Genomic DNA, 12994 nt, shown 5'->3' with positions numbered 1-12994 from the left:
TGGGAGGCTACCAAGAGGCCTACAGCAACATTAAAGGAGCTGCATGAATATCTGGCAAGTACTGGCTGTGTAGTACATGTAACAACAATCTCCCGTATATTTCATATGTTTGTGCTTTGGGGTAGACGGCAAGACGAAAGCCTTTTCTTACGAAGAAAACCATCCAAGCCCAGCTAAATTTAGCAAAAACACATCTGAAGTCTCCCAAAAGCATGTGAGAAAAGGTGTTATGGTCTGATGAAACCAAGGTTAAACTTTTTGGCAATAATTTCAAAAGATGTGTTTGGTGCAAAAACAACACTGCATATCACCAAAAGAACACCATACCCACAGTGAAGCATGGTGATGGCAGCATCATGCTTTGGGGCTGTTTTTCTTCAGCTGGAACTAGGGCCTTATTCAAGGTAGACGGAATTATGAACAGTTCCAAATACCAGTCAATATTGGCACAAAACCTTCAGGCTTCTGCTAGAAAGCTGAACATAAAGAGGAACTTCATCTTTCAGCATGACAACGACCCAAACCATACATCCAAATCAACAAAGGAATGGCTTCACCAGAAGAAGATTAAAGTTTTGGAATGGCCCAGCCGGAGCCCAGACCTGAATCCAACCGAAAATCTGTGGGGTGATCTGAAGAGGACTGTACACAGGAGATGCCCTCGCATTCTGACAGATTTAGAGTGTTTTTGCAAAGAAGAGTGGGCAAATCTTGCCAAGTCAAGATGTGCCATGCTGATAGACTCATACCCAAAAAGACTGAGTGCTGTAATAAAATCAAAAGGTGCTTCAATAAAGTATTAGTTTAAGGGTGTTCACACTTATGCAACCATATTATTTTAGTTATTTTTTTATTTATTTCCCTTTACCTAAAAGATTTCAGTTTGTTTTTCAATTGAGTTGCATAGTTTATAGGTCACAAATATAAGAAGTTCTAAAATGATTTATCTTTGTCTCATTTTTTTACATCACAGAAACCTGAGATTTTAACAGGAGTGTGTAGACTTTTTATATCCACTGTATATACACATGTATACACACACGTGCACACATATACACACATATAAATATATACACGTGTATATGCACGCACGTGCAGCAGTATTCTCAGTATTCAGTTTGTTAAGTTGCCTTTCTGTATGTAATGTTGCTGTTGTCTATTAACGTGCACACAACCTGCAGAGCTGGGGTTTTTTTCTTAATCAGAGCCGATATTGTGTTTTGTGTAGAGAATGTGTAGAGCTCTTGTGGGAGACCCAAACTAACTTTTCTATAGGCTCGATTTATCAAGCGAGGGCGGACAGGGCTGTACATATTCTCCCTTGTATGCCCTAACTCACCTCTGGCGGGCAGCATTTCCCTGCCCGAATTCAGCATTGCACATGAGCGCTATTTTGCAACACCGCCCCCAGCCAATTATGTGTGAGCAGGAGCTGTCAATCTCCCTGGTCAGACGAGACCGGGAAGATTGAAATTCTCTACCTAAGGGGTCGAGAAGAGGGTAGGAAGCAGCTGTCCGATTACCTCTACTTGATAAATACTGACTTCAGGTTCTCTAGTAATAACCTGCAGTCATAGCGAGGCGAACGGCTTGATAAATACTGACTGCAGGTTCTCTAGTAATAACCTGCTGTCATAGCGAGGCGAACGGCTTGATAAATACTGACTGCAGGTTCTCTAGTGAGAACCTGCAGTCATAGTGAGGCGAACAGCTTGATAAATACTGACTGCAGGTTCTCTTGTAAGAGCCGGCATTCATAGTGAGGCGAACGGCTTGATAAATACTGACTGCAGGTTCTCTTGTGAGAACCTGCAGTCATAGTGAGGCGAACGGCTTGATAAATACTGACTGCAGGTTCTCTCGTGAGAGCCGGCAATCATAGCGAGGCAAACGGCTTGATAAATGCTGACTGCAGGTTCTCTTGTGAAAACCTGCAGTCATAGCGAGGCAAACGGCTTGATAAATACTGACTTTAGGTTCTCCTGTGAGAACCTGCAGTCATAGTGAGGCGAACGGCTTGATAAATACTGACTGCAGGTTCTCTTGTGAGAACCTGCAGTCATAGTGAGGCGAACGGCTTGATAAATACTGACTGCAGGTTCTCTTGTGAGAACCTGCAGTCATAGTGAGGCGAACGGCTTGATAAATACTGACTTTAGGTTCTCCTGTGAGAACCTGCAGTCATAGTGAGGCGAACGGCTTGAAAAATACTGACTTTAGGTTCTCCTGTGAGAACCTGCAGTCATAGTGAGGCGAACGGCTTGATAAATACTGACGGCAGGTTCTCTTGTAGGAACCTGCAGTCATAGTGAGGCGAACGGCTTGATAAATACTGACTGCAGGTTCTCTTGTGAGAACCTGCAGTCATAGTGAGGCGAACGGCTTGATAAATACTGACTTTAGGTTCTCCTGTGAGAACCTGCAGTCATAGTGAGGCGAACGGCTTGATAAATACTGACTTTAGGTTCTCCTGTGAGAACCTGCAGTCATAGTGAGGCGAACGGCTTGATAAATACTGACTGCAGGTTCTCTTGTGAGAACCTGCAGTCATAGTGAGGCGAACGGCTTGATAAATACTGACTGCAGGTTCTCTTGTGAGAACCTGCAGTCATAGTGAGGCGAACGGCTTGATAAATACTGACTGCAGGTTCTCTTGTGAGAACCTGCAGTCATAGTGAGGCGAACGGCTTGATAAATACTGACTGCAGGTTCTCTCGTGAGAGCCGGCAATCATAGCGAGGCAAACGGCTTGATAATTACTGACTGCAGGTTCTCTTGTGAGAACCTGCAGTCATAGCGAGGCAAACGACTTGATAAATACTGACGGCAGGTTCTCTTGTAGGAACCTGCAGTCATAGCGAGGCGAACAGCTTAATAAATACTGACTGCAGGTTCTCTTGTAAGAACCTGTAGTCATAGTGAGGCGAACGGCTTGATAAATACTGACTGCAGGTTCTCTTGTAGGAACCTGCAGTCATAGCGAGGCGAACAGCTTAATAAATACTGACTGCAGGTTCTCTTGTAAGAACCTGTAGTCATAGCGAGGCGAACAGCTTGATAAATACTGACTGCAGGTTCTCTTGTAAGAACCTGTAGTCATAGCGAGGCGAACAGCTTAATAAATACTGACTGCAGGTTCTCTTGTAAGAACCTGTAGTCATAGCGAGGCGAACAGCTTAATAAATACTGACTGCAGGTTCTCTTGTAAGAACCTGTAGTCATAGCGAGGCAAACGACTTGATAAATACTGACTGCAGGTTCTCTCGTGAGAGCCGGCAATCATAGCGAGGCGAATGGCTTGATAAATACTGACTGCAGGTTCTCTCGTGAGAGCCGGCAATTATAGCGAGGCGAACAGCTTAATAAATACTGACTGCAGGTTCTCTCGTGAGAGCCGGCAATCATAGCGAGGCGGACAGCTTAATAAATACTGACTGCAGGTTCTCTCGTGAGAACCTGCAGTCATAGCGAGGCGAACAGCTTGATAAATACTGACTGCAGGTTCTCTCGTGAGAGCCGGCAATCATAGCGAGGCGAACAGCTTAATAAATACTGACGGCAGGTTCTCTCCTGAGAGCCGGCAATCATAGCGAGGCGAACAGCTTAATAAATACTGACTGCAGGTTCTCTCGTGAGAACCTGCAATCATAGCGAGGCGAACAGCTTGATAAATACTGACTGCAGGTTCTCTCGTGAGAGCCTGCAGTCATAGCGAGGTGAATGGCTTGATAAATACTGACTGCAGGTTCTCTCGTGAGAGCCGGCAATCATAGCGAGGCGAACGGCTTGATAAATACTGACTGCAGGTTCTCTCGTGAGAGCCGGCAATCATAGCGAGGCGAATGGCTTGATAAATACTGACTGCAGGTTCTCTTGTGAGAACCTGCAGTCATAGCGAGGCGAACGGCTTGATAAATACTGACTGCAGGTTCTCTTGTGAGAACCTGCAGTCATAGTGAGGCGAACGGCTTGATAAATACTGACTGCAGGTTCTCTTGTGAGAACCTGCAGTCATAGCGAGGCAAACGACTTGATAAATACTGACGGCAGGTTCTCTTGTAGGAACCTGCAGTCATAGCGAGGTGAACAGCTTAATAAATACTGACTGCAGGTTCTCTTGTAAGAACCTGTAGTCATAGTGAGGCGAACGGCTTGATAAATACTGACTGCAGGTTCTCTTGTAGGAACCTGCAGTCATAGCGAGGCGAACAGCTTAATAAATACTGACTGCAGGTTCTCTTGTAAGAACCTGTAGTCATAGCGAGGCGAACAGCTTGATAAATACTGACTGCAGGTTCTCTTGTAAGAACCTGCAGTCATAGTGAGGCGAACGGCTTGATAAATACTGACTGCAGGTTCTCTTGTGAGAACCTGCAGTCATAGCGAGGCAAACGACTTGATAAATACTGACGGCAGGTTCTCTTGTAGGAACCTGCAGTCATAGCGAGGCGAACAGCTTAATAAATACTGACTGCAGGTTCTCTTGTAAGAACCTGTAGTCATAGTGAGGCGAACGGCTTGATAAATACTGACTGCAGGTTCTCTTGTAGGAACCTGCAGTCATAGCGAGGCGAACAGCTTAATAAATACTGACTGCAGGTTCTCTTGTAAGAACCTGTAGTCATAGCGAGGCGAACAGCTTGATAAATACTGACTGCAGGTTCTCTTGTAAGAACCTGTAGTCATAGCGAGGCGAACAGCTTAATAAATACTGACTGCAGGTTCTCTTGTAAGAACCTGTAGTCATAGCGAGGCGAACAGCTTGATAAATACTGACTGCAGGTTCTCTCGTGAGAGCCGGCAATCATAGCGAGGCGAATGGCTTGATAAATACTGACTGCAGGTTCTCTTGTGAGAACCTGCAGTCATAGCGAGGCGAACGGCTTGATAAATACTGACTGCAGGTTCTCTTGGGAGAGCCGTCAATCATAGCGAGGCGAACAGCTTAATAAATACTGACTGCAGGTTCTCTTGTGAGAACCTGCAGTCATAGCGAGGCGAACGGCTTGATAAATACTGACTGCAGGTTCTCTCGTGAGAGCCGGCAATCATAGCGAGGCGAATGGCTTGATAAATACTGACTGCAGGTTCTCTTGTGAGAACCTGCAGTCATAGCGAGGCGAACGGCTTGATAAATCGACCCCTTTGTGCCATATGTTGTTAGGGTTGCCACCTTTCTTGGAAGAAAATACCGGTCATGCTAATTAACATAAATTTGCATAAATCATGAAACAACATAACACAAAAACTAAAGCTGATAGGACTGATTTTAAATGCTCATTTGTTTATAACTAGTAATCATCACACTCAGAAGAAGTTTCACTTTGAAGGGGCTTCCTTTCAATATTTATTCTTTATTTTCTACATTGACATGAACCTTAAAAATACTGGTCGTGTTGGTAAAATACCGGCTGGGTGGTAACCCTATATGTTGTGCAGTGTCTGATTCCCTTATGAAGCTGAAGTATTGTATTTCTATTTACTGGCAGATTACACGACTCAGTAACGCACATTCGCATTCAGAACACTGGAGATTTCTATGACCTGTATGGAGGGGAACAATTTGCAACACTGTCAGAACTTGTGGAATATTACATGGGACAGACCGACTGCCTTCAAGACACTGATGGAACTCACATCCTGCTTAAATATCCCTTGAATTGCTCCGACCCAACCAGTGAGCGGTAAGACAGTGTGATTATATACTGTGAAAAACTATTGCTGATTTATACAGACAGGATGCCCTAAAAATCCAGTAACACTCAGAGATTCAGTAACACTCAGAGATCCAGTAAAACTCAGAGATCCAGTAACACACAGAGATATAGTGACACACAGAGACCCAGTAACACTCAGAGATATAGTGACACACAGAAATAACACACAGAGATCCAGTAACACTCAGAGATCCAGTAGCACACAGAGATATAGTGACACACAGAGATCCAGTAACACTCAGAGATATAGTGACACTCAGAGACCCAGTAACACTCAGAGACCCAGTAACACTCAGAGACCCAGTAGCACACATAGATATAGTGACACACAGAGAGCCAGTAGCACACAGAGATATAGTGACACACAGAGAGCCAGTAACACTCAGAGATATAGTGGCACACAGAAGTAACACACAGAGATCCAGTAACACTCAGAGATATAGTGGCACACAGAAGTAATGCACAGAGATCCAGTGACAAACAGAGATACAGTAACACACAGAGATCCAGTGACACACAGAGATCCAGTGGCACACAGAAGTAACACACAGAGATCCGGTGACACACAGAGATCCAGTGACACACAGAGAGCCAGTAACACACAGAGATCCAGTGACACACAGAGATCCAGTGACACACAGAGATCCAGTAACACAGAAGTAACACACAGAAGTAACACACAGAGATCCAGTGACACACAGAGATCCAGTGACACACAGAGATATAGTGGCACACAGAAGTAACTCACAGAGATCCAGTGACACACAGAGATCTAGTGACACACAGAGATATAGTGGCACACAGAAGTAACACACAGAGATCCAGTAACACACAGAGATATAGTGGCACACAGAAGTAACACACAGAGATCCAGTGACACACAGAGATCCAGTGACACACAGAGATCCAGTAACACACAAAGATTCAGTAACACACAGAGATATAGTGGCACACAGAAGTAACACACAGAGATCCAGTGACACACAGAGAACCAGTGACACACAGAGATTCAGTAACACACAGAGATCCAGTAACACACAAAGATTCAGTAACACACAGATATATAGTGGCACACAGAAGTAACACACAGAGATCCAGTGACACACAGAGATTCAGTAACACACAGAGATCCAGTGACACACAGAGATTCAGTAACACACAGAGATCCAGTAACACACAAAGATTCAGTAACACACAGAGATATAGTGGCACACAGAAGTAACACACAGAGATCCAGTGACACACAGAGAACCAGTGACACACAGAGATCCAGTAACACACAGAGCTATAGTGGCACACAGAAGTAACACACATAGATCCAGTGACACATAGAGATCCAGTAGCACTCAGAGACCCAGTAGCACTCAGAGGTGAGATGACCTAAGACATCTCGTCAGTATGAAGAAGTACCTAAAAAAAAATGAGAAACACAAATGTTATCTTGAGACACAGACATGTTGCTATATAGTGATCTTTATGAGAAACAAACTCCTACATTACAATACAAGGTGTAAATAAATCCATAAGATTTTGTGTGATTGCCGGTAAAGTTTTGTGTATCAGGCCCACAGAGATACAACAACGCACCCTCGGCATGATATACAAAACCTCACCGGCATGGAGACAAATCACACAAAATCTTATGGATTTATTTACACCTTGTATTGTCTGTTTCTGATAAAGATCACTATATAACAACATAAACAGGTCTCAAGAAAACATTTGTGTTTGTAAATTACCGACAAGACTTCTTAGAATATTTTGCCTTAACAATGAGGTTTTGAAAGCCAGGCCCATGGTCACAGTAACACACATTGATACAGTAACACATAGATACAGTAACACACAGATACAGTAACAAAGATAGATACAGTAACACACATAAGTAAGCCTATTTAGGATATTTGTGATTTACATTTCACGGACTATTTGAGTCATTTTATTTCTACTTCTCTAATTACATATCTATTAAGCCATTGATGTTCACTCAGCCACTTAGAAGAGTTCTAACATGATTTTTTTTTCTAATCCTTAATGCACTGTACATAAAATCTATTACTATCTGCTATATGAGATGGTCCTTTTTGATGCATAAACTGTTTGGCATGTCTCTGAATACTTATGAGCTTAAGGTGTTGTTGTATAAATCATGTACTGATTAATGTATACATATATAGACATAATAGATTATTATTTTTAACATTGTTACTCATGTCATGATCACACAGTGAAAATATACAAATGACTGTGTTAGTCATCCTTTTGCTCTGGTCACCATAGGGTTAAATTGTATAAGGGTTGTAAAACCCGGGCACTTTGCGAAACGTCATCATAATAGGTGTGTTTTGTTTTACCAATGGGTGTTGAGTACACCCTTTTTAAATGCTTATATTGTATTAACTTTAGTCAGTAGTGATTACAGCGTGTAGCCAAAACGCGTATACTGCATCTATCCTTGTGCCTTTCATCCTCCTGGATTTTAAGCTTTGTCAATAAAAGTTTAAGTTTTATCCTGGGTATTTGCTTCAATCCTTCCTGGTTTGTTTGGAACACAGATATAGTAACACACATAGATATAGTAACACACATAGATATAGTAACACACATAGATACAGTAACACACATAGATACAGTAACACACATAGATATAGTAACACACATAGATACAGTAACACACAGATATAGTAACACACATAGATATAGTAACACACATAGATATAGTAACACACATAGATATAATAACACACATAGATATAATAACACACATAGCTATAGTAACACACATAGATATAGTAACACACATAGCTATAGTAACACACATAGATATAGTAACACATAGATACGGTAACACACATAGTTACAGTTTGTTTCTTGGAGCATCTCATTTTAATCATGGGTTTACATGGTTTAGCTTTGGATTTGATTCATGTACTAATATTTGTTATAATTATTTGCATTGTCAGTCTACTAATCTTTTGAAGTGGATTGATGAAGGTGCTTTATGTCCCTTTAAATGTGAAACACAGTGCTAGTTGTAAGTGTAACTTAGGTTAGGTTTTATTTTACAGGTAAATTTGTATTTATTTTAGCTAGGTAGTTATTAAATAGTTAATAACTATTTAGTAACTATTCTACCTAGTTAAAATAAATACAAACTTGTCTGTAAAATAAAAATAAACCCTAAGCTAGATACAATGTAACTATAAGTTATATTGTAGCTAGCTTAGGGTTTATTTTATAGGTAAGTATTTAGTTTTAAAAAGGAATAATTTATTTAATAATAGTAATTTTCTTTAGATTTATTTAAATTATATTTAAGTTAGGAGGTGTTAGGGTTATGGTTAGACTTAGATTTAGGGGTTAATACATTTAATATAGTGGCGGCGACGTTGGGGACGGCAGATTAGGGGTTAATAAGTATAATGTAGGTGGCGGCGATGTTAGGGGCGGCAGATTAGGGGTTAATAAGTATAATGTAGGTTGCGGCAATGTTAGGGGCAGCAGATTAGGGGTTAATAAGTATAATGTAGGTGGCGGCGATGTTAGGGGCGGCAGATTAGGAGTTAATAATATTTAACTAGTGTTTGCAAGGCGGGAGTGGGGCAGTTTAGGGGTTAATATGTTTATTCTAGTGGCTGCGATGTCCGGAGTGGCAGATTAGGGGTTAATAATTTTATTATAGTGTTTGCGATGCGGGAGGGCCTCGGTTTAGGGGTTAATAGGTAGTTTATGGGTTTATAGAAAAAAGGGTTTACGAAGTTTACGTAAGTCGGTTTGCGCTAAGGCCAAAAAAGTGTGCGGTGCCCCTAAACCTGCAAGACTCGTAATAGCAGCGGTAGAGAAAAAGCAGCGTTAGGACCTGAAAACGCTGCTTTTTCAGCTTTACGCAAAACTCATAATCTAGCCACATGTTTTGCCCCAATGAATAGCTCTAAATTAAAAAAAAGAAATAAAAATAAAAATGAGAAAGATTTGATATATTTTGGGGATTAAAGCTGACGGGTTTATGCATTGGGGTTAAGCGCACACAAATCTCTGTGTAAAATAATTTGCATGCAAAGGTTTGCTTGTGAACATATTTCACACATTTGTTGTCTGGTATCATTGTGCTATAAATACCACTGCACAGCTGATTAGTACAGAGGTAATGCTTAGCTCTTGTATGCTGATATATGTGACATTGTGCTATAAATATTAGTGCACAGCTGATTAGTACAGAGGTAATGCTTAGCTCTTGTATGCTGATATATGTGACATTGTGCTATAAATATTAGTGCACAGCTGATTAGTACAGAGGTAATGCTTAGCTCTTGTATGCTGATATATGTGACATCATTGTGCTATAAATATTACTGCAGAGCTCATTAGTACAGAGGTAATGCTTAGCTCTTGTATGCTGATATATGTGACATCATTGTGCTATAAATATTACTGCAGAGCTCATTAGTACAGAGGTAATGCTTAGCTCTTGTATGCTGATATATGTGACATTGTGCTATAAATATTACTGCAGAGCTCATTAGTACAGAGGTAATGCTTAGCTCTTGTATGCTGATATATGTGACATTGTGCTATAAATATTAGTGCACAGCTGATTAGTACAGAGGTAATGCTTAGCTCTTGTATGCTGATATATGTGACATTGTGCTATAAATATTAGTGCACAGCTGATTAGTACAGAGGTAATGCTTAGCTCTTGTATGCTGATATATGTGACATTGTGCTATAAATATTAGTGCACAGCTGATTAGTACAGAGGTAATGCTTAGCTCTTGTATGCTGATATATGTGACATCATTGTGCTATAAATATTACTGCAGAGCTCATTAGTACAGAGGTAATGCTTAGATCTTGTATGCTGATATATGTGACATCATTGTGCTATAAATATTACTGCAGAGCTCATTAGTACAGAGGTAATGCTTAGCTCTTGTATGCTGATATATGTGACATTGTGCTATAAATATTACTGCAGAGCTCATTAATACAGAGGTAATGCTTAGCTCTTGTATGCTGATATATGTGACATTGTGCTATAAATATTACTGCAGAGCTCATTAGTACAGAGGTAATGCTTAGCTCTTGTATGCTGATATATGTGACATTGTGCTATAAATATTACTGCAGAGCTCATTAGTACAGAGGTAATGCTTAGCTCTTGTATGCTGATATATGTGACATTGTGCTATAAATATTACTGCAGAGCTCATTAATACAGAGGTAATGCTTAGCTCTTGTATGCTGATATATGTGACATTGTGCTATAAATATTACTGCAGAGCTCATTAGTACAGAGGTAATGCTTAGCTCTTGTATGCTGATATATGTGACATTGTGCTATAAATATTAGTGCACAGCTGATTAGTACAGAGGTAATGCTTAGCTCTTGTATGCTGATATATGTGACATTGTGCTATAAATATTACTGCAGAGCTCATTAGTACAGAGGTAATGCTTAGCTCTTGTATGCTGATATATGTGACATTGTGCTATAAATATTAGTGCACAGCTGATTAGTACAGAGGTAATGCTTAGCTCTTGTATGCTGATATATGTGACATTGTGCTATAAATATTACTGCAGAGCTCATTAATACAGAGGTAATGCTTAGCTCTTGTATGCTGATATATGTGACATTGTGCTATAAATATTACTGCAGAGCTCATTAGTACAGAGGTAATGCTTAGATCTTGTATGCTGATATATGTGACATTGTGCTATAAATATTAGTGCACAGCTGATTAGTACAGAGGTAATGCTTAGCTCTTGTATGCTGATATATGTGACATTGTGCTATAAATATTAGTGCACAGCTGATTAGTACAGAGGTAATGCTTAGCTCTTGTATGCTGATATATGTGACATCATTGTGCTATAAATATTAGTGCACAGCTGATTAGTACAGAGGTAATGCTTAGCTCTTGTATGCTGATATATGTGACATCATTGTGCTATAAATATTAGTGCACAGCTGATTAGTACAGAGGTAATGCTTAGCTCTTGTATGCTGATATATGTGACATTGTGCTATAAATATTAGTGCACAGCTGATTAGTACAGAGGTAATGCTTAGCTCTTGTATGCTGATATATGTGACATCATTATGCTATAAATATTACTGCAGAGCTCATTAGTACAGAGGTAATGCTTAGATCTTGTATGCTGATATATATCACATCATTATGCTATAAATATTACTGTAGAGCTGATTAGTACAGAGGTAATGTTTAGCTCTTGTATGCTGATATATGTGACATTGTGCTATAAATATTAGTGCACAGCTGATTAGTACAGAGGTAATGCTTAGCTCTTGTATGCTGATATATGTGACATCGTGCTATAAATATTACTGCAGAGCTCATTAGTACAGAGGTAATGCTTAGCTCTTGTATGCTGATATATGTGACATTGTGCTATAAATATTAGTGCACAGCTGATTAGTACAGAGGTAATGCTTAGCTCTTGTATGCTGATATATGTGATATAATTGTGCTATATATTACTGCAGAGCTGATTAGTACAGAGGTAATGCTTAGATCTTGTATGCTGATATATGTGATATAATTGTGCTATATATTACTGCAGAGCTGATTAGTACAGAGGTAATGCTTAGCTCTTGTATGCTGATATATGTGACATCATTGTGCTATAAATATTAGTGCACAGCTGATTAGTACAGAGGTAATGCTTAGCTCTTGTATGCTGATATATGTGACATTATGCTATAAATATTAGTGCACAGCTGATTAATACAGAAGTAATGCTTAGCTCTTGTATGCTGATATATGTTACATCATTGTGCTATAAATGTTACTGCACAGCTGATTAGTACAGAGGTAATGCTTAGCTCTTGTATGCTGATATATGTGACATCATTATGCTATACATATTACTGCAGAGCTCATTAGTACAGAGGTAATGCTTAGCTCTTGTATGCTTATATATGTGACATCATTGTGCTATAAATATTAGTGCACAGCTGATTAATACAGAAGTAATGCTTAGCTCTTGTATGCTGATATATGTTACATCATTGTGCTATAAATATTACTGCACAGCTGATTAGTACAGAGGTAATGCTTAGCTCTTGTATGCTGATATATGTGACATCATTGTGCTATAAATGTTACTGCACAGCTGATTAGTACAGAGGTAATGCTTAGATCTTGTATGCTGATATATATCACATCATTATGCTATAAATATTACTGTAGAGCTGATTAGTACAGAGGTAATGTTTAGCTCTTGTATGCTGATATATGTGACATCATTGTGCT

At 40.0% G+C, this 12994-nt stretch overlaps 1 protein-coding gene across 5 annotated transcripts in view; it reads left to right on the top strand.

Moving 5' to 3' along the window:
• Window positions 1-12994, top strand: part of LOC128640335 (tyrosine-protein phosphatase non-receptor type 6) — a 601976-nt gene that overhangs the window by 376799 nt on the left and 212183 nt on the right. For all 5 annotated transcript variants that reach the window (XM_053692826.1, XM_053692828.1, XM_053692827.1 and 2 more), the window contains one exon: window positions 5490-5684. In XM_053692826.1, the coding sequence (XP_053548801.1) occupies window positions 5490-5684 (195 nt within the window). The remainder of the gene's footprint in view (window positions 1-5489; window positions 5685-12994) is intronic.

This window comes from Bombina bombina, chromosome 9, assembly GCF_027579735.1.
Source record: "Bombina bombina isolate aBomBom1 chromosome 9, aBomBom1.pri, whole genome shotgun sequence".
In the NCBI taxonomy this organism is placed as follows: Eukaryota; Metazoa; Chordata; class Amphibia; order Anura; family Bombinatoridae; genus Bombina; species Bombina bombina.
The sequence above is the reverse complement of the archived record's forward strand: the minus strand, read 5'-3'. Positions and strand labels throughout refer to the sequence as shown.